Below are 23,625 nucleotides of genomic sequence, written 5' to 3'. Positions count from 1 at the left end.
CTGAACATAGAACATTGTCCCAGAACTGTTGTAGAACATTCAGGTGGTCTTTTGCAAACTTCAGATATGGATCAATGTTTGTTTTGGAGAGCAGTGGTTTCCTCCAAGGTGTCCTTCTATGAACAGCATTCTTGTTCAGTGTTTTTCTTATAGTGGACACATGAACAGAGACTTAAGCAAATCTAGAGATTTCTGCAGACTTTTTGCTGTTACCCTTGGGTTCTTTTACACCCCCTTCAGCATTGCACATTGTACTTTTGTTGTGATCTTTGTAGGATGTCCACTCCTGGGGAGAATAGTAACAGCATTAAGTATCCTCCATTTGTAAACAATTTCTCTTACTGTGGACTGATGAACACAAAGGTCTTTAGAAATGCTTTTGTAGCTTTTTCCAGCTTCTCGCACCTCTACAATTCTTCTAAGAGTTGTTTTGACCAAGGCATAGTGTGCATTAGCAGATCTTTCTTGAGAAGAGCAACTCTGTCAGTAATCTGACTTTGTGTCTCTTTTTTTTACAACCAACAACTCAAATCTCATAAATGGAGAAAATTCTACAGGGTTCACAAACTTGCCAGCACCATTGTTTTCTGATTTAGGCACTGGTCATTGGCGGTTTTGGAAGTTAATCCAGTGGTGTTTACATTTGTAATTTTTGCAAATAAAAAATACTGATGCAAGTCAAAGGAGGAAGCCCCATTATTTTATTTTTGTCTTATTTATGTGCATAAATTCTGTAGATCTTTGTAGAATCTCACAGATATGTTTATCTGCTGCAACGATCATTGTAATTTTGCATTGTACACCAAAGTTTTCAGAGTGAAGGCATTTCTATAGTTGTGGTGTTCTTGCCAAACTATTTGGCTACCTCAAGTAAACATGTTGGTAATTAGTTTAGGTGAATTGAATGTGTATATGCTCCAGTACATTTAGGACTTAATGGTGAAATCATGAAGTGGTCTGTATATAATTCCAAGTCCAAGCTAATCTTTTTGCCCACTTACACTAATCCCATTTACTGACATTAGGTCTGTAGCTTTATATGCCTTGGCAATTTAAGTGGCTATCTAATTATCTCCAAAGTAGTGACTCCACCACTCCTCTGGCTATGTGTTCCTAATATCAAGTGCTCTCAAGTTTTTTTAAAAATTCCCTTCACAGTTCCTTTAACACTCCTTCCTGTGTCCTCTTGCCTTTGGTCCTACGGGAAGAAAGTTTTATTGGCCTTTATACCCCATATGATTTTATATACCTCTATCTGGTCATCATTGGGCTTCTTCACTCCAGGGAAAACAAAGTCCAGCTTGTTCAATCCCTTCCTATAACTGAAGTTCTCCAATCCAGGAATTTTGGTAAATGTTCTCTGCACACCCTCCAGAGCAGTCTTTTTCTTCCTATAGTGTGGTGTTCAGAATTAAACACAATACTCAGTAGGCAGTTGAATATATTTTTGTTAAGTTGCAGCAAAATATCTTGTCTTTTATATTCTCTGCCCTGACTGTCCGTATCATGATTTTCTGAAACACAAGCCCTGTCTCTTCCCCCGCCCATTGAATTCCATGTTAACTGGAATTGTGCTCTAATGTATATGTAGTTCTGAGGCTAGATAATACTTGTAACCTTAATTTTTTTCCATGTCTGATTTCCTTAATCTGTAGATTTGATATAAATAATTATTCATCAAGCTGTTGGGTATATTATGAATGCCATTTTATTATGGTTTCTCATAATTAATATTTCATTTTTCTTTTGAAGGTTGTTTCTGGTTGGTTTGTCAGCTAGATAACAATGAATTGTTCAGAAGACTATTTGTAGTGTTTTTGACTCAAATCAATAACAAGCAATGTAGAATTTCTTAGTGTCCTTGTATTTATTCATATTCTACTTTTTTGATCATTGGCATTCTGCTGAGCCAGTGGTGGATCAAAATTTATCTTCTCCTCACAGCTTCATTTAAAAAAAAATAGTTTTCATTTTGTTCCAAGGCATTGCTATCACTCTGGATATGGTTTCTTTTTTAATATATAATTGCTGCACATGTATGGAGTTGCAAAAAAAATTGCTGATGAAATCCAATGTGGTCTCCCACTTCTGAACATGTTACAGTGATAAGTACAGAAAATTCCCATTTATTAATCTTCGAGAAGGGATCCAAGGTGTACTAGCTTTTGTGTTGGATATTAGAAATACACTGCTGATTCCAGTCCAGAAGTTACGCCCATCAGTTCTGGGTGTTTAAAAGACTAAGAATGAAAACTTCTGCCTTTGCAATTGAAATATTAGTTTTCTTACCTGTTAAGAATTGTTTTCCTAAATCAAATTGTAGAGTTACAAGTAGTAGTAAGGGGTTTTATAGTGAATATCTTTATATTGAGAACAGTAGTCTAAAGTAGAGATTAAGTTGATAAACAGGGCAGAAAACTATGGAGTAATATGATTGGAGGTGAACATGCTCCTACCCTCAAATTTTGTGGGAATTGCTGAACCTATATTGCTTTCATTCCAGAATTCTCAGTCAGAATTGCAGTGTACAGATGACATTCATTTCAGAAGCTAACCTTCAAATTATTACTAACTAGATCATAAATGCTTGTGTGAGACGAGACCATATGACCTTGGAGGCGGAGTCATGCAGCACAGAAGCAGGCCTTTCCGCCCAAACTCAATCCTGCTGACTAAGATATCCACTTGAGCTATTTGGATGCATTTGGCCCATAACCCATTAAACCTTTTCTATCCACTTGCCTATCTAAATGTCTTTTAAACTTTGTAGTTGTATCTATGTCTTCTTCTGGGAGCTTGTTCCATGTAGGCACTGTGTAAAAGTCTTAGGCACGTGCAAAAAAAAATTTCTATAAAGTGAAGATGCTTTCAAAAATAAAGAAGAGTTTGTAAATATCAAAAGGAGTACTAAATAGTAAAAAACTAAATCAAATCATTATTTGGTGCAACCAACCTTTGCCTTTAAAACTGCATCAGTTCTCTAGGTATGCTGTCAAGCAGATTTTTTAAGAAAATGGGCTGGTAGATTATTCCAAACACCTTGGCGAACTTGCCGCAGTTCTGCAGACTTTGTCTTGCTTGCTTGCCATTCTTCACTGTTGGCTGCAGACACTCATTCATGTGGTGTTCTCCAGCTCCTCTGTGGACATTGTCTCCTGTTTGAGTCAAAAATTTCAAGTTTTGACTTGTCAGTCCAGAGCACTTGCTGCTATTGTTCAGCACCCCAGTCCTTGTGTTTTTGTGCATAGGTGAGTCTCTTTACTTTGTTTCTACTTCAGAGGAATGACTTTCTGGCAGCATCTCTTCCAAGAAGACCACTTCTGATAAGACTTCTCCAGACTGTAGAGGGTGTACTTGGGTTTCAGTGGTTTCTGTTATTGCAGAGTTGATAGCAGTACCGAACTTCATCAGACTCAGAAGGGACATCAGTTTGATGTATCTCTCATCTGCTGCACTCAGTTTCTGTGGCCAACCACTAAGTTTCTAATCCTCAACTTTGCCTGTTTCTTTGATGTTCTTCAGACAAGCTTGGACAGCACATCTTGAAACTACTGTCTCCTGCAAAATTTCTGCTTGGGGAGACCTTGCTGATGCGGTATAACCACCTTGTGTCTTGTTGCTTTGCTCACTCTTGCCATGATATGAGAATTGTTGATTTGACGGTTAAACTGTCACATTGGCCATGCTCTCACCTTTTAGATTGATTGACCTTTGCCCGGTTTGATTCCTTCTATACCTGTTTGTTTCAGTTAACCAGTTTTAGTTCATTCAACTCATTATGTTATTGATTATTAGCATACTGTGTTATTTTTGTTTAATCATGCAGTGGGCTGTATACGTACAAAGTAATCAAGTTTTTATTTGAAAGAAGGTCTATTAGTTATTGTGTTACTTTCTTCAATGGAATACAAAAAATTCATTAACTTAGTTTTTTGGAAAATGAATGTTTAGAAAAATAAAATTTTCTTTTCTACTGACGCACTAATCCAGAAGACAAAAACTAAACAGCTAAAAATTTACAAAAATCTAAGGTCCCTAAGACTTTTGCATAGTACTGTATGTACTACCCTTCACTTGGAAAGTTTTCCCTTTTAAAATTTTCCCCTCTCTGCTTAAATGACCCATGTTCTGAATGTGATGGGAAGGAAATTCAGTTTTTGTTGAAATATTAAATTTGATAGTTATCCATTAAATTTCAATCCTGAGCTTTATGTCAATAATTGTAAAAGAGTTTACCTCATTCAAAATTATCTTTGTTTTAGGGCTGTTGGTCCATGGTTCCTGCATTCTCCCTCGTTGGAACTCAAAATGAGAATGATCTTGGACTGTACATGTCTGCAGTATGCTCCATTCCCAGTGGGTAGACTCCTGTTTAGATTACTGAACTATTTTTGGGTTTTTATCAGTTATGACTTTGTGGCTTTTTATTTCTTTATTAGATAAGGCTTTGAATATTGGTCAATTTGATCATAAATATGGAATAGTCCTTTGAAGTTACTGCTTCATTGGTGGGATAGTTGTTTAGACAAGGATTCCACTAGTAATCCAGGGGCCTTAAGTTGCGTACTGTTAGCTATCTTTATCCATTATGGCAGTGTGAGAACTGGATTTTAAAATTGGTAATAGTATATATTGTTTACAAAGCTCTTAAAATTGGTGGTTTATGGAAGGATCTGTGCTGACCTTCCCTATTTAGGTTTAACTGTAGCTCCAGCTGCCAGGATTCTTAATTGTCTTCTGAAAAGACTTAAAATAAAATAGCTCTGCATTTAAGACGAAAAGCTGCCATTACTGAAGTTCTGGTAAGTATAGTTAGTTGTAATTTTGCCAACCATGCCCATTTCTTAAAAGTGAATAAAAGTACTATGGTTTTTACCAAATTACTAGAAATTTTCCTTTTTTATTCAAATGGTGAATTCAGCATTCACAATAATTCTAAAATGACCTTCAGTCATCTATGGTGCTGAAAACTTAGTTCTGGGTGTTTAAAAGACTAAGAATTAAAACTTCTGCCTTTGCAATTGAAATATTAGTTTTCTTACCTGTTAAAAATTGTTTTCCTAAACCAAATTATGTGGAGTTGCACATAGTAGTAAAGGGTTTTATAGTGAATATCTCTATATTGAGAACAGTAGTCTAAAGTAGAGATTAAATTGATAAACAGGACAGAAAATTATGGAGTAATATGATGATTGGAGATGAACATGCTTCTACCCTTAAATTTTTCCTTCCAATTTTTTATTAACAACTTTTGCATCTTATGAAGTTGTAGTGTGTCAAACAAAATGATGTTCTGTGACTTGAATTTAATCAATTTTTCTTTCTTATTTTTATTGGGGATGAGAGACACCAAGGTACAATCCTTAGTTAAAATAAATGATTGAATTAGTAAACATGTTCGGTTAGTGAAAATATACATGAGCAATTCTTATTGGTATACATTGCCTCAGATATTGTAGTTTTTAAATTGTACCTTAGTTTTACTGGTTATCTGTTTTTGGTTATTGAACAAAATTGAGTCTACAAAATTAATTGGAAAACTAATATCAAGGTTAAGGACCGGCTCTGGAAATCGGAATTTAAATTCTGGAATAAAAATAACTAGAACATTTGAACATTGAACTGAGATTATTGGAATATGAATCTTTGGAGAGAGGTGGCAAGTAAATGCAAACTATTTCTGTGCACAATTTGTTATTGCTTGCCTAATTAAAATAATATTCTGCCAGGAATAAGATTTCTGTTTGCTTTGGATAGATGGAAGCCAATATGCTAATTGCAATTTAACTTGACTAATAATTTTTCTCTTTTCAGGTTTCTCCAGTTTGTTAAACCTTTAGCTGAGCACACGTCTATAGTCCTGGGTGCTATATGGTGTTTTATAGTAAGTGCTTAAAAACTTAACTTGACATGAAGATGGAAGCAGTAGAGAAGGCAGAGTTCTCTTCCCAGGATGGTCTGGAGGAAACTGAGGCTTCATCAAAAGGTATTGATACAAAATCCGGTGACACCTGCAAGGAAGATGATGGGTCATTTCCAAAAGAGACAACAGCCAAATTGACAAAAGAGAACAGTGAACGTTCTTTGAAAATAAGTGGCCTGTCTGTGGAGCCTTGCTTGTTAATGGAACTTGGGCAAGACTCTTCTGAATCTCAGCTTCCATCTGCAGACAGTGATAAACAAACAGCTGGCCGTACCTATGATAGTGACTCTTCTAATCAGTGCATGGTTTCCCCTTCATCCAGTGGTCATTTGGCAGACTCTGACACACTTTCATCTGTAGAAGAGAATGAGGCACCCCAGACAAATGTGGCCGTGGAAGAGGATCCTTCTGGAGGGTCTGGTCCTTCAATCGGCAGAAAATCACGGCGATCTAGGTCTGAGAGTGAAACGTCAACCATGGCTCCCAAAAAGAACCGTTCTTCAAATGACAAGCAGAACGGCCGTGTATCAAAGGTTAGAACCCAGAAACAAAAGGAACGGATACGATTGCTACGGCAGAAACGTGAAGCAGCAGCTCGGAAGAAGTATACGTTGCTGCAGGACAGCAGTACAAGTGATAGCGACTTGACATGTGATTCCAGCACAAGTTCATCAGAGGACGAAGTTTCTGGAAATGGCAACAGGACGATTAGTGCAGAGATTCCAGGTATTTACAAATATCCTTTATGTCAGGATTATGAATGAAAGAATCAGTATCTTGATGGCTTGACTAGTTTCCTCCTGACTTCTTTCGAAGTGAAACATTGTCCATAAAGCAATATTATGTACACATGTATTAAATAGATACCTGAAATTAGCCTAGTCTCCATTTAGAGAACTAAGTCTGCTTTGAGATAAAGCTGCTCATGCCCACTTCTTCCCTATATCAATGCCTTATCATAGTTTACTGATTAAGTGCTTTTGTATTTAGATTTCCTGTTTGGGATGCATTGAGTTTTTTTAAAACTACTTGGAGAAAGTCTTCAAGTGGCTCAAGCCTCCAACTCCCTTAAAAATGTTTGATAAAACAACTATATTTTGATTTATAATGAATGGAGTATTATTACCTTTAAAACAATATCTTCAGCTTTGAACAAGCATTATTTTGGATCTGATTTTCTAACATTGTGTTCATTTCTTCTATTGGACTGATAATCTGCTGAATTATAATTTGGTAATGGCAAAATCCTTATTGGGATAGAAAATGTATTAAAATAGTTTTGAAAATAGAAGCTTAATGTTTTTACTTTACTGTTAGAAATTACAATGCAGTACTCATCAACTACTCACAGTAGTGGACTTGCGCATTTTCTTGCAGAATTCACTTATAATTATCCTCTAGAACGTTGGTTAAAATTATTTACAAAAAACTTGCATAATGTTAACCAATTGCTTATTTGCTGGGGTTTAATTTTGGGGCTCCAATCAGTAATTTGGTGTGTAGTATCAAATCAAATTTAAGACTGACTTTGGGAAGAAGGGATAGGTTGCAATGTGTATAAGAATACCTGGGTCACTGGGTTTCATTGTAAATTGTTGCTATTAATTCAGATTGTTTGTAAACTAAGTACCTTGACGTTCATTATTAAGAATTTGTGCACTGCAAACCTGATGATATCAGGTGGTTGATGGTGAATGAAATTGTGCAAATCACTGTCATCAGCTGTAACTTTGTATCTATGTATACACAAATGATGAATAGCAGTACAAAACAATGGATTTTGTTTCCACAAATGGCAAGTGAAATTGATACAGGCTTCTTAAAGGATATGTCTGTTACTTAGGTAATACGTAGATGAGATTTTGAAGTGCCATTGGCATCTGTACAGTTGTATATTTGAAAAGAATGTTTTTCTAAAAGAATATTTTGAAGAAAATGTTGACATGAAAAAATAAAGGGTAATGCATATGAATTTTGCCTCCCAGCCTCTATGGAGATACTTCATTATCAATTAGTGTGCTTACATAATCATATCCAGTTGCTAATAAACCAAGCATTTCTATCATGTAAATTATTTCACTTATCATTGCACTGTTCTTATAGCATTCACGCAGCCAAGTGAAGTATTCCCAGTACCACAGGATAAATCCACTAGTATTGGTTGGGAAACATTTAGCCTGCATCACCAGCTGGACGACTAAAAATTGCCCTAAGTTTTCTTGGGATAGGTTTTGGTTGCAAGGTCGAAGCTGCAGACTTTGGTCAGCTCAGTTACTGGAACAGTTTGAATAAGGGTGACAGACATTGGGAAATACTGTATGTGATCCCAGAGAGGAGTGTGCTAATTGTTGGGGGATTGGCTTGGATCGGAGGAAAGAGCAGTGAATTGGAGAGTGGTGGAATACAGGGAAATCGATGAGGAAGTAAAGATTAGGTGAAGGAAGGTTTTAGGTGGGGGAGACTGAGGAAAATGTGGAAGCAAGAATGATGTATGAATGAGGAAGAAGGCATAAGCAAGAATTATTTTTGTGTGTTTATGTGCTGTCAAGAATTCTGTGTGTGCATTGTATATGAATGAGTTTGTGTATGGGCTAGTTCTGTACAGAAGAGCTTTTTACCATTTGTCCTGGACCAGCTTGCCATGAGACTATAATTTCTTGCTTTGTCAAGTCTGTGTGGTAGCTCACGCAATGGCCAACCTCCCTTTAGAAGAATTTACACACAGGCATCTTCCGTTCCTCAGAACTGAGTGGAAGCAAATTATCCTTGGAGCCAAGGGACGCTGAAGGAGGAGGTACGTATTGCTTATTATGTGGTATAACGTATAGACTGATTGTTGGTCTGTCAGTGTTTTAGTGCCTTTGATTGCATTTACAACAGCAAGATTTTAGTTATTAATAGTGCCTTCCATTTGGTCTCTAGAATAGGTAGACGATTAATCTGAATGTAATTGTAATTCATTCACTTACTAGCTATGGTACACAAATCACTAATGTCTTGTGCTTGTTCTCTAATCTCTACTGAGTTAATTGTTCTGAGGTAGATTAGGAGAAAGGTGGTTGTAATAATCCTTAACTTTGGTTGGAGAGAAAATAGTTTGTGATGAAGTTCGGATGTCATTTATGGCCCGTTACATGTTTTTATGGATCATAGTTTGCATTAGATACCCTTAAAAGAGAAGTTAACGAAAGTCCCTTTAGGAAGGTTGAGGAATTTTTAGAGAAGCATTGAGTGTTCATTTTTGAAATTTCTGGTTGAAGCAGTTTTATTACTATGAGGAACAAAGGAACATTGAATTGGGTCCAGCAATGAATTGCCCTGACACTTCAAACTGCATAGTGTATGTATGATTGAGAGGCCAGCAAGCTTGATTAATTAGAATAAAATATAAAGGTTGTGAAGGTATTTTGGCAATTTATATAGAAGCTAGAGGAGTGGGATAGAAAGAAAGAATTGAGGCCTGGATTAGATTAGCCATGATAATGAATAGTGGGGAAGGCTTGAGGGCGAGGTGGCCTACCCCTTCCTATTTGCTTGTTGTAGATGGTTTTTCCTATAGAATTACTGCTTTTAAGTTCTAATTGGACACACATGCTCTCAGTGTAATGACAACAACAAAACATTTCCCTTTCCCATTCGCCCACTCACTCACACATAGATAGGCTTCCAACCCCAGGACCTCAAATACTTGGCCTTGGACTCTTGGACATGCAGATATCAAGTCTCCAACCTCCATGGTAGTTAACATAGCCAATGGTTAACGATGTCTTTCTTGGGCTAAGGCACTTTAAAATGATACCTCAGTTTTAAGAGGCAATGCAGAAGAATGTTATTCAAAAATACAATTGCTCTTCCCACCACTGCATTATTATTTCATCTTTCTTAGGAAAGTTAGATAAGTCAATGCCACAAGTGCATTAAGAAAATCTATCATCCTCTGCAGAGTAGTTAATTCTCCCAGTCAACTTATTTAACTCTATACTATATAATACTATTTCAATAACAGAGCGCTGTAGCACGACAATTATGGCTACTTTACAATGGGAAGATGTAAGCAAATTGGATGCATGCTCTATGGGATACCTTTGTTCAATTCAAAAGCACAGTGTGGGCTTTTATTTAACTCATTTTTAAAAATTTATTATTTTTTGATTCCACTCTGACTTATTGGTCCTTAATTTTACCAAAGCTTTGGTTCAAGGAACAGCACTCCCATTAGGTACTTTATAAATCTTCTGGACTCAAAATTGAATTCAGTGATTTGAGTTCTCATTCCTGACATTCTCGTTTCAGATTTCCAGCCTTTTTTCTACATTCATTCAGTAATGTCTTAATTATTTTGCATTTACACCTACAGACTACCTGTTGTTTCACATTACCATTACCATTCATCTTGTATTACCACTACCACCCCCATTTTATCTGGTTAGTCTCCTCTACCCTCTCCATTTTCCCTGCATCACAAAAAGTTGCACTAAATATGAACTCGAGATTCTGCAGATACTGGAGATCCAGAGCAACACACTCAAAATACTGGAGGAACTCAGCAAGTCAGACAGCATCTATGGCAAAGAATAAACGGTCGATGTTTCAGGCCAACACCCTTCATCAAGACTGGAAAGGAAGGGAAAAGAAGCCAGAATAAGGAGGTGGTGCTGGGGAAAGAATTCAAGTCAGCAGGTGATAGGTAAAACCAAGTGAGGGGGAAGGTCGGTAAGTGGGGTTGAAGCGAAAAGCTGGGGAGGTGATGGGAGAAGAGTTAAAGTGTTGAAGGGATCTAATAGGATGCTGAACCATAGGAGATAAGGAGGGAAGTGATGGGCCGGAGAGTGCGAGAGAGGAGTCGGAATGGGGAATAGAAAACTGGAGAAGGGACAGTCAGGAAGCTAGAGACATCAGTGTTCATGCTATTTGGTTGGAAGCTCACTAGACTAAATATGAGGTGTTGCACCTCCAACCTGATGGTAGCCTCATTGTGATCATTCTGACATGCCCGCCTCTGCTGACGTGATGAGACCGCTTAATGTCCCTCATCTAGTTTCACTTATCTGCTAGCTTGTATTCCTTCCCCTCCCCCCCTCTTATTCTGGCTCCCTCCCCCGACTTCTTTTCCAGTTCTGATTAAGGATCTCAGTCCAAAATGTTAACTGGTTATTCCTCATAGATGATGTCTCACTTCATGAGACCCTCCAGCATTATGCTTGTGTTTCTGTATAACCATTTCCAGTTTTGAAGAAACGTCATTGACTTGAATCATTACTAATTTGTCTCTGCATAGATCTGACCTGACTTGATATTTATTTCCAGCATTTCCCACTTTCACTGTGTTATTTGACAGGAAACTTAAAATATAAATCAAGCTTTATAACTGGGAAATTGTATAGACTGTGTCACAATTTAGGAATGAACAGACCAACACTTTATAGCAGTTCACTCTCACAAGTCCCCTCTCTATTTGAGTCAGAGAGCATCAATATTGGGCTAAACTATATTGACCTTCTGGCAATCATTTAGATTGTGGCACACCTGTACCACAGTTTGACCTGTATCTTAGGTGTGGCATGCATCTGGCCCTGACACACTAAGAAAGCAAGGACACTTATTTCAGAATGCTTTTTCTGTATTTCAGTTCAGCATTCAACAGTATTGTCCCACAGACCTTGGTGGACAAACTCCTACTCCTCTGCCTAAATACACCATTGTGCAGCTGGTTTTTGGACTTCCTCACCAACAGTTTATAGATAGTCTTCAGTGTCAGCACATCTCTTCTTAAATAAGAGGCTCAAAACTGCTCACAATACTCCAAGCAAGACCTTATAAAGCCTCAATTACGTCCTTGCTTTTATATTCTAGTCCTCTGAACGTGAATGCTAACATCGCATTTGTTTTAATCACCACCTACTCAACCTGCAAATTAACCTTTCATGAATCCTGCACGAGAACTCCCAAGTCCCTTTGCACCTCAGAGTTTTGAATTTTCTCTCCATTTAGAAAATAGTCAACCCTTTCATTTCTTCTACCAAAGTGCATGACCATACACATCCTGACACTATTCCATCTGTTGCTACTTTGCCCATTCACCTAATCTGTCTGTGTGCCTCTGCAGCCTCCCTGCTTTCCCAACAGTACCTGCTCCACCACCCATCTTCATATTGGCTGCAAACCTGGCCACAAAGCCATCAATTCTGTCATCCAAGTCATGGATGTGTAATGTAAAAAAAGCACCCCAACACATTGCTGTGGAGCACCATTGGTCACTGGCAGCCAACCAGAAAAAGCTTTCTTTATTACTACCTTTTGCCTCCTGCCAATCAGCCAATACTCACATCCATGCTTGTATCTTTTCTGTGATACCATGGGCTCCTAACTTGTTAAGTAGCCTCATGTATGGTACCTTTTTGAAGGCCTTCTGAAAATCTAAGTGCACAATATCCACCAATTCTCCTTTGTCTATCCTGCTTCTTATTTCCTTAAGGAAGCCATGGTGACTATAGCATATTTTATCATGTGCCTCCAAGTACCCTGAAACCACATCCTTAACAATTGACTCCCAACATCTTCCCAACCACTGGGGTCAGACTAACTGGTTTATAATTTACTTTCTTCTGCTTCTCTCTCTTCTTGAAGAGTGGTGTGACATTTGTCATTTTCCAGTCCTCCAGATCTGTGCCAGAATCTAGTCTTGAAAGATCATTACTATTGCCTCCATAATTACTTCAGCCACCTCTTTCACAACCCCAGAATGAAGACCTAAGGTCCAGGTGACTTATCTACCTTCATTTCTTTCCGTTTCCCAAGATTAATCTCCCTAGTAATGGCAACTTCACTCACCTCTGCCCCCCTGATGCTCTTGAACTTCTGGCATGCTACTAGCATCTTCCACAGTGAAGACTGATGCAAATTACTTACTCAGTTCATCTGCTATTTCCTTGTCGCCATTACCACCTCTCCAGAATAATCTTCCAGCCGTCTGATATTTATTCTCACCTCTCTTTTACACCTCATATATCTGAAGAAACCTTTGGTAATCCTCTTTAATATTATTGGCTAGCTCACCTTCGTATTCTATCTTTACCTTATTTATGGCTTTTTTAGTTGCCCTGTGTTGGTGTTTGAAAGCTTTCCAATCCTCCAACTTCCCACTAATTTTTGCTCTCTTTGGCTTTGACTTGTCAACCATGGTTGTGTCATCCTGCCTTTAGAATACCGTTAACACTTTGGGATGTATCTATCCTATGTCATTGGTGTTATTTGTGTTATGTACCAAGACTTCTGGATTCTCATGCTTCTCTTTAAAATGCTGTGGACCCGATCCAAAACATTACCTACCCTGGTAGGTGGGAGGCAACGTACCATCTGGCCGTGTCTCTATTGCACCCACGGAATCTCTTCTCTGTTCTTCTAGCTATGATATCTCCTGTCACTACTGCAGTCCTCTTCACCTCTCTTCTGATCAGTGTTAGAGACCCAGTCGCTGCAGCACCCCCCACTAGGTTGACCCCTCAATAGTATCCAAAGCACTATACTTATTACCAGGGGAACAAACACATGGGTACTCTGTACTGCCCATTTCCCTTCCTTCTCCTAACAGTCACCTGCTTCCTGTAGCCTAGAGGTGGCCATCTCCCTGTAGCGCCTGCATTCAGACATCCTGAGCTGAAGGTCATCAAGCTGCAGCTCTAGTTCCTTAACACTTTCTCTAAATAGATGAAATTAGTAGAGGTAAAATTATACAAAATATGCCCATGGATAAGTAACTGCAGAAGGAAGGACTGAATGCCTAAAATAACCTTCTGGCCAATGCTTTTCACTCTAGACACTTATCCTTAAAAATACAGTTGCTCTGAAAAGATCTGCAGAGTTTTATGTTCTTAGATCTGGAGTGTTTTGTTTTGTGATTAGGATTTGGGGAACTGAGTAATTAATTGACATTGAGTTCAGCCTTTCCATTACATTTTTTTAATGTGTGTCCCATCAGCCAATAGAGAAGAGCGATCAAATTCACCAAGTTCCTTTTTGGATATTCCAAAATTAGATGAAAATGCAAATGAAAGACTGTTGGATAACATGAAACAAGTAGAATATTAGGAGCACATAGCAGGGGAAAAGAGAAATACAGGTTGATGTTTGCTATATGGGGTGGGTAGCTGGTAAGAAATAGAGACCCAAAATTAGTTCTATTTGAGTTGCTTTTGGATATAGACACAAAATGCACTTGAGTCTGCAGGACTGGTAAAGTTAAATACAACAAGGATCTTGTGTTGTGAAACGGAAAATATCATGCCTTAATTTCCTGCATTTTGAATGATTATTTTTTGCAACCTTCTGGTAGCAATATGAATGAAAATATTTCTTTTCGTAAGTTGACGTTTCAGGCCGAGATCCTTCGTCAGAACTGGAGGAAAAAAAGATGAGGAATCAGAGTTAGAAGGTGGGGGAGGGGAGGAAGAAACACAAGGTGACATGGGCGGGGGGGGGGAGTAAAGATCTGGAAAGTTGATTGATGAAAGATACAGGGCTGAATAAGGGGAAATCTGATAGGAGAGGACAGAAGGCCATGGAAGAAAGAAAAGGGGAGGAGGACCAGAGGGAGGTGACGGGCAGATAAGGAGAAGGTGAGAGAGGGAAAATGGAATGGAGATTGGTGAGGGGGGGGGGGTCATTACCCAGAAGTTCAGTCCTTTCCTTCCTACATCCATGAATCTTCACATGCTCTTCATCTTTTCAATGATTTCAACTTCTGTGGACCTAAGCATCTTATTTTCACCATGGATGTCCAGTCCCAATATACCTCCATCCCTCACCAGAAAGGCCTCAAAGCTATTCATTTCTTTTTGGACACCAGACCCAACCAATTCCCCTCCACCACCATTCTCCTCGGTCTAGCGGAACTTGTCCTCACTCACAATAATTTCTCCTTTGACTCCTTCCACTTCCTTAAAACAAAAGGTGTAGCCAGGGGTACTTGCATGGGTCAGACCATAGAACCTTCTTCAGCTGATTACAGAGTCTCTCACATGCCTTTTGGCAAACTCTAGCCGAGATTTCATGTAAGTTTGTTTTCTCTTTGCCGCTCCCATAATGCTTGTGACTGGTGAACTACTTGGGCAACAGTTGTTGTATGTGAGGTCTCTCTCATCTCTACTGGAGCTAGTAACTCCTCCAGAGTTGTCATAGGTTCTTGGTGGCTTCCCTCACTAGTCCCCTTCTTGCACAGTCACTCAGTTTTTGAGGATGGCCTGCCCTAGGCAGATTTGCAACTGTGCCATGTTCTTTCCATTTCTTGATGATTGACTTAACAGTACTTCAAGGGATAGTCAGTGACTTGGAAATTTTCTTGTATCCATGTCTTGACTGGTGCTTTTCAATTACCTTTTCATTGAGTTGTTTGGAGTGTTCTTTTGTCTTCATGGTGTAGTTTTTGCCAGGGTACTGACTCACCAACAGTTGGACCTTCCAGATGCAGTTGTATTTTTACTACAATCAATTGAAACACCTTGCCTGCACACAGGTGATCTCCATTTAACTAATTATGTGAATTTTAAAACCATTTGGCTTACACTAGTGATGATTTGGTGTATCATATTAAAGGGTGGTTGAATACTTTAGATTAATGTAGATCACTGTAGAGATCTGTTTTCACTTTGACATGAAAGGGTCCTTTTCTGTTGATCAATGTCAAAAAAAGGCCAAATTGAATTCACTGTGATTAAATTAAAACACCAAAGCATGAAAATTTCCAAGGGGGTGAATACTTTTTATAGGCACCGTATATGCTACTTTCAGTTGAGAGATATATTTTCCATTTCTCATGCTGACATTTGTGACACATTATTATCCATCATATTTTTAATTATTATATCCTGGTTGGGAGTGTTTAATTGTAATTTCACCACCTACATATCTGTGATGTTGGTAAATCAATGAAAAAGATGGAAAATGATTCTAGACTTGTCTGTTGAACAGCAGACTATCGTGACTAATAGAATACTATTTAATTTTTGCTCAAGCAGTTGATGGTAGAGAAGGTCAAGGCAAGGGAAAATATAAATCTGATTAACAGATGGGATGTGGTTTTCAATGAAAATGGGAAGAAGTGTAAGGTTTCTTTGTCCCTTTGTTGGAGATAGAGCATTGGGCTATCATGGGAGCAGCCATTTTGTGAGGGGCAGTGCAACCAAAGAACTGTCTTGTTTTTAGTTGAATGAATTGGAGATAAAAAGGTTATGGAAACTGGAGCGGTGGTATATTCCTCCCATAGGGGCATGTGGAAGTTCAAGGAATTTTCCAGTGACCTTAGTGACCATGCCTATCAGACTGCATACAGCATTTGAAGCTGTAGTTGCACATGCTGTGGAACATTGAAAATGTCATTGGTTTGGTCATGTTACGGCTGTAGAAAGAAAGGATATGCTGCTCCAGATAGTGCAGTGAATGCCGGCAGATGGTACTGGGGATGCCTTTGGTCGTTATTCGTTATGTTTTCCAACACCAAAAACAAATTAATTGAAAGCAAAAACATGGACTTGGGAAGGACAATCTAATTTTGTTTTTACTTTAAGCATAGTATGCGCATATGACATTATGGAGTGCAGATGTATGCCATTAATGTACTTCGTACATATAACCATAAGAATTATTTAAACAACAAAGAATGTTTAATCAAATGGTATATTTACAATATTACTGATATTAAATACACAACACCTCCTGGCTTAGCTATAACCTTCAACTCTGTATAAAATGCATCTCAACTATATACACAACTACAAATAAATGAAGGTACTATATAGACATCCACAGCATAGTACATTTGAAATTATCCCATTCAGGCCTAAAGATTTCTTATTCTCATGGTCTAAGTCTTTCCTGACAAGGGAGGTCACTCTGCTTGGCGTTTGAGACTTGTAGTTGTGAAACTATCTCAGGTTCTGAGGCTTCCTCCATGGTGGTTGTGGAGTTGACTAAGACTGCAGGAAGTGGTTCTGACAGCTCTGGACATCGTTTTTTTTTTTGTCTTTTCTCTCTGCATCTACTCCAATCTTTGCTTCTCTCCCAGTTCCAGGTTCTTGTTCTTTCTTTATCCTGCTCTTGGTTCCACCCTTGTTGCCACCATTAGGTTTTATAACTCCAAAATGTAAGATTAATTGAAAGCAAAAACATGACCTGGGAAAATGGTCTAACTTTCTTTGTTTTTACTTTAAGCAGGGTGCAAGCATGTGATGTGGTGGCTTGATAGCATATGCCATTTATATACTTCATGCATGTAACAATAATGAATTATTTATACAATAAAGAATGTGTAATCAAACAATATTTTATATTACTCAAATTTTACTGATATATTAAATACACAAGTTGTGCCATTATGTATAGTGTTGGTCCGTAAATGGCCTGTCAGAGTAAAGCCGCAACAGCAGTCAAGTCTGGCACTAAAATGAGCTCCAGCAGTGTCCCTACTTTCTGCGAAGGCTGAGGAAAGTCCATCTCCCACCCCCATCCTCATCACATTCTACAGGGGTTGTATTGAGAGAATGCTGAGCAGCTACATCACAGCCTGGTTCAGAAATTGCACCATCTCGGCTCGCAAGATCCTGCAGCGGATAGTGAGGTCAGCTGAGAATATCACCGGGATCTCTCTTCTCGCCATCATGGACATTTACACTACACGCAAAGGAAACAGCATTATGAAGGACCCCATGCACCCCTCATACAATCTCTTCTCCCTCCTGCCATCTGGGAAAAGTCTCCGAAGCATTCGGGCTCTCACAACCAGACTATGTAACAGTTTCTTCCCTCAAGCTATCAGACCCCTCAATACCCGAAGCCTGGACTGACACCTTGCCCTATTGTCCTGTTTATTATTTATTGTAATGCCTACACTGTTTTTGTGCACTTCATGCAGTCCTGTGTAGGTCTGTAGTCTAGTGTAGCTTTCTCTTTTTTTTCTAGTTTTGGTACTGTGTCATGTAACACCATGGTCCTGAAAAACGTTGTCTCATTTTTACTATGTACTGTACCAACAGTTGTGGTCGAAATGACAATAAAAGTGACTTGACTTGACTTGACAAATAGTGGGGTCATTCTTTAGTGAGGGGAACAAAAAGGCCCTTCTCAGTTTCAGCAAGACCAAGGAATTGATTGTAGACAGGAAGGGGGAGTCAGGAGAGCATACACCAGCTCTCAGTGAGTGGTCAACAATGGAAAAGATGATCACCTTCAAGTTCCTGGGTGTCAACATTTTAGAAGATATCTTCTGGGCCCAGTACTTTGATGCCGCTCTGAGAGGCCAGTGCCTCTACTTGGTTAGGAGTTTGAGAACATTTGATATGTCGCCAAACACTCTTGCATATTTCTTTAGGCTTATGGTGGAGAGCATTCTGACTGGTTGCATCACGGACTGATAAGGGGCCTCCAATGCACAGGATCACAAATGCTGCAAGGCTTTCCCCACTATTGAAAGCACGTTGGTAGTGGTATCTCAAAAAGATTACCTCCATTATTATAGATTCTCATCATCCAATCATAGTGAAGGAGGTTCAGGAGCCTGAAGACTTCCACTCAACAATGTAGAAACAGCTTCTTCCCCTATGCCATTAGATCTCTGAATGGTCCGTGAACCTGCCTCATTCCTTTATTTTGCAGTATGTATTTTTATAACTTTGTCTTTACACTGGACTGCTGCTGCAAGACAACAAATTTCATGTCATATAAATCAGTGATAATAAATCTAATTCTGTGGCCAAGAGTGAGGCAACAGATTATTCTGATGTCTCCCTCGTGCCAGGTTCAGGGGCATCTTGTTCTGGGAGCAGACCTTCTGAAGGAGACAGAACAGCAAGAGTTTGTAATTACTATGAATAGAAGTAGGTCATTGGGTATATTTAAAGTGGAGATTAATAGGTTTTCGACTAGTAAGACACTAATAGTTATGGAGAGAAGGCATGAAAATGGCGTTGAGAGAGAAAATAAATCAGCTATGATAGAATAGCAGAGCAGACCCAATGGGCCGAATGGTCTAATTCTACCCCTATGTCTTATGGTCTTATAATTTTAGATTTTGATCTGATTCATGTTTGATATTTACATTAACAGTAGTATTAACTTCAGCAATTTTACAAAAAAACAATTTCAGAATATTTTTGTTGGTGAGTTTACATAGAGAAAGAAAAATAAATACAGTGGATTTCAGTTAATTGGGATACATCGGGACCAGTATATTTTGGCCTAATTAAGCTGCTACCCCAATTAGCTGAAGTTTCGTAAAATACTTTTTAAAAAGTAATAATGCAAGCTATCTTTTAACTTAGTAATAAATTGTATTTGATAGAAATACAGAACAATTTAGGATGCTACTAATACTACTACAGTACTGTAAAACTGTATTAGTTCCTAATAGCTATTGGCAGAGGAATTCATCCAGAGTGTGCTGCGATGTTCTTCTGATTGATAAGCAGATACCTAGTGAAGATAATGCACTGCCTTTATACAATGTTTTTGATGGTTGCATCCTCCAAATCTTCATTTTCATTGTAAAGTTCAAGATAATTGTTGATACCTTCAAATTCTTCACAGTTCCTAGCATGAAGTAGTGAAGTCATATAATTTTCACTCCTGGCTATTTCTAGCATCTGTAAGCCTGAATTGTTGAAAATGCAGTGAGCAAAACTGTTCTGAATTATCTTACTGCTTATTTCTTGCCAACTATCAATGACAAAATCACTGGTTTTTGAACACAAACATACACAACTAATGCTATTTTAAAGCACAGTGTAGCATGTAACGGCTACACAAGTGCACATGACTGACACTTGTTAGAACCTGTTTGACAATGGTCTCCTGCTCCAATTATATGACAGTGGCCTTAATAAATGAAGGAAATTCTGGCAATTTTCTCAATTAGTTTTTGTTCTTTAAATGTCTTCCCAAATAAGTAGCTGCCTCAATTAACTGAAGGCCCTATTTACTGGAATCCACTGTATTAGTATGTTTTTTTATTATTGAGTAATCTCTGCTGTGAAGGTAGTTATATAGGTTCATGTTAGATTTGTGGTTAAATTACCTCAGGTTGCCATATGTTTTCAGATTTGATTTGCTTTGTCTTTTTCACATGTGTTTGGGAAAAGCTGTATCCTTGAAGACTTTTAAAATAATGTGTTCTAACAGCCCTTGAATGAACGTTCATTGGTATATCTTTAAAGCAAAACTAATCTTTTTCAAGTGGTTCTGTAAATGCAGGAGACATCTTTTAGCTCTTTCTGTTGCCTGGGTTAGCTAAATTCCAATATTTGAATAGTGAAGACACCTTTTATTCAATTCTTGACCTTCAGATTGGGTGGGAAACACCATCACTGGTTAGACCAAGAAAAAATGTTGTTATTCCACGTTCTTAGTCCGTGATTGCTGCAGGGAATTTGACATTTATCTATCAAGATTTGTGCATAAACAGAGTGCAGTGGCTGGAAAAGCTTATTTAGTTATAAATTTCAATTGAGTTACTGTAAATTCATGGCCTTTTGTCTTCGGAGCACATCCTTAATCGGTTCCTCAATCCAGCTGGGAATCTCTTCTCCTAAGAGAGCTCAAAGTAGAATATCCAATATTGTATAAGTGACATCAACATCATTTTGTACCATATTATATGACAAGGGCAATCATGGTCAATCAATGACCATGACTGTTCTTGGCAAATTTTTCTACAGAAGTGGTTTGCCATTGCTCTCTTCTAGGCAGTGTCTTTACAAGGCAGGTGACCCCAGCTTTTATCAATACTCTTCAGAGATTGCCTGGCATCAATGGTAGCATAACCAGCATTTGTGATGTGCACCAGCTGCTCATATGACCATCCACCACTTGCTCCCATGGCTTCACGAGACCCTGATCAGAGGGGCTAAGCAGATTCTGCACATCGCCCAGGGATGACCAGCAGGCTAGTGGAGGGAAGGAATGCCTTACACTTCCTTTGGAACAGACGAATCTCCACTCTGCCGCCCAATGAGTGCCATACTTTGTCCAATTAAGTCAACTGAGAGTAATATGAGTCTCATTGTTGGGGATGTGGCCTGGAGAGGAAGCTGGCATTGCCTGATTTATCCTGCTGGTGGATTTGGAGTATATTGCAAAGATTGTCTTGGTGTTATCTCTCTAATGCTTTGAGGTACCTGCTGTAGGTAGTTCTTTTATTCTGTAGGGAGTGAAGAGCTGTGCTGGTGCACTGGAAGTCAAGGTAAATTTCATCTTGGTGTAGTAAGTGGCATAGCAAGACCACAGCAGGAAGCAAATGTAAAGAAGCCAGATATTTTGAAATTTGACCCTGCTGACTGATTGACAATACATGGAATAGGTGTACCAATATGCAAGTCAATGTCATCTAACATATCCTTTGGTAGTTCATTCAGTACATATAAAAAATACCTTTATATTTTAACTTTATTTGGGAGACAGCAAGTAATGGTACTAGTTAGTCAATTTCACATGCAAAAAATTAATTTGGTAGTGAGAAGCTTTAAAATTTTTACACTAATAAATATACCATGTGGCTCAAATATCAGCTTGTTTGGCGCTACTTCAGTAATATTATAGAGGCTGATCTTCTTCCACTATTTAACCTTGTACTCATTGTTATATAAAATGGATTAGATTTATACAATATTTATCATGACCAGTTTATTATGATTTATAAAGCTTTGCAAGAAATAAGAGAGGCACTTTACCATCCCCTCCCACCTTCAACTCTCTGAGGCAGAGCGCTCTGTCCTCGGTAAGAGCCTTACTTTTGTCCCCCTTCGCCCACATACTTTGGGTTCCGCGTGCGCCATGACGCTGAACTCTTCTTCTGCCGGCTCAGTCTTCAAGCCTACTTCTTCGGCAAGGATTCTCCCAACCCCACTGATGACCCCCTTCTCCCGTCTCAACCCTCCTCCTCTTCATGGACACCCCGCTCTGGTCTTCTGCCTGCTCTGGATCTTTTTATTGCTTATTGCCGACGGGACATCAACCATCTCGACTTCACCACACCTTGTTCCAATTCCAACCTCATTCCTTCCAAACGCTGTGCTCTCCACTCCCTCTGCACCAATCCCAACCTTATTATAAAACCCGCTGATAAGGGGGGGTGCTGTTGTAGTCTGGCGTACTGTCCTCTACCTTGCCGAGGCACAGTGACAATTCACTGATACCTCCTTATTTACCCCTCGATCATGACCCCACTAAGGAGCACCAGGCCATTGTCTCCGACACCATCACCAACCTTATCAGCTCTGGGGATCTCCCATCCACTGCCACCAACCTCATAGTTCCCACACCCCGCACTTCCTGTTTCTACTTCCTACCCAAGATCCACAAACCTGCCTGTCAGGTAGACCCATTATCTTAGCTTGCTCCTGCCCCACCAAACTCATTTCTGCATACCTTGACACTGTTTTATCCCCCCCTTGTTCAATCCCTTCCCACCTATGTTCGGGACACTTCTCACGCTTTGAATTTTTTTCAATGATTTTAAGATCCCTGGCCCCCACCGCTTTATTTTCTCCATGGATGTCCAGTCCCTATATACCTCTGTCCCCCACCAGGAAGGTCTCAAAGCTCTCCACTTTTTGGATTCTGGACCTAACCAGTTCCCTTCTACCACCACTCTCCTCCGTCTAGCGGAATTAGTCCTTACTCTTAATAATTTCTCCTTTGGCTCCTCCCACTTCCTCCAAACTAAAGGTGTAGCGATGGGCACCCGTATGAGTCCCATCTGTGCTTGCCTTTTTGTTGGCTTTGTGGAACAATTCGTGTTCCAAGCCTATACTGGTATCCGTTCCCCACGTCTCCTTCGTTACATCGATAACTGCATTGGCACTGCTTCCTGCACGCATGCTGAGCTCGTTGACTTCATTAACTTTGCCTTCAGCTTTCTCCCTGCCCTCAAATTTACCTGGTCCATTTCCAACACCTCTCTCCCCTTGATCTTTCTGTCTCCATCCCTGGAGATGGCTTATCTACTGATGTCTACTATAAGCCTCTCACAGCGACCTGGGCTATTCCTCTTCCCACCCTGTCTCTTGCAAAAATGCCGTCCCCTTCTCACAATTCCTCCATCTCTGCCACACCTACTCTTAGGATGAAGCTTTCTTTCTTTTTGAATCTTTTTATTAATATCAACATGGTGAGATTGATACATAATTATTGGGATTACAAAATTAAAATGAGCATAAAAGGATACATGAGCAATAAGTACAATATAGTTAAGTCTTCCCAAATCATACGTGATACAAATATAATATGGACAAGACAAAAAAAAACAAATTAGGTAGATCAATATGAAAAAAAACAAAAAGAAGAAAAAGAGAAAAAAAATTATTGTCCCCAAAAAACACTGTGATAACATAACATCACGTGATAGTGTTTCGCTATCACGGGATTAAGTGTGATGGTGAAACACTTTGAGGGGTCATGAGTTGCTTTCTGACTGCTGAAGGGGAAATGTACTGTTTGACTGAAATGAAAAGCCAGTAAAAGCTGCAACTGAAAGTCACAAACAAGAGAAAATCTTCAAATGCTGGAAGTCCAAAGCGACAGACACCCCCCCCCCCCCCCCCAAATCAGGGTCAAAGTACCTCATGTGAAAAATTCGAATGAATGGCCTCCAAGTCTTTTCAACTTTCATTGAAGACTCATATATGACACTTCTATTTTTTCCCAAATTTCAACATAAC

At 39.0% G+C, this 23,625-nt stretch overlaps 1 protein-coding gene across 1 annotated transcript in view; it reads left to right on the top strand.

Moving 5' to 3' along the window:
* ark2ca (arkadia (RNF111) C-terminal like ring finger ubiquitin ligase 2Ca) overlaps window positions 1–23,625 on the top strand; it is a 185,759-nt gene that overhangs the window by 44,158 nt on the left and 117,976 nt on the right. Inside the window, exons 2-3 of the mRNA XM_059965550.1 lie at window positions 4,263–4,356; window positions 5,815–6,649. Coding sequence (XP_059821533.1) covers window positions 5,911–6,649 — 739 coding nt within the window. The 5' untranslated portion in view covers window positions 4,263–4,356; window positions 5,815–5,910. The remainder of the gene's footprint in view (window positions 1–4,262; window positions 4,357–5,814; window positions 6,650–23,625) is intronic.

The sequence above is a fragment of the Hypanus sabinus genome, chromosome 3 (genome assembly GCF_030144855.1).
Source record: "Hypanus sabinus isolate sHypSab1 chromosome 3, sHypSab1.hap1, whole genome shotgun sequence".
NCBI classification, from domain to species: Eukaryota; Metazoa; Chordata; class Chondrichthyes; order Myliobatiformes; family Dasyatidae; genus Hypanus; species Hypanus sabinus.
This window is presented reverse-complemented; position numbering and strand designations above follow the sequence as displayed.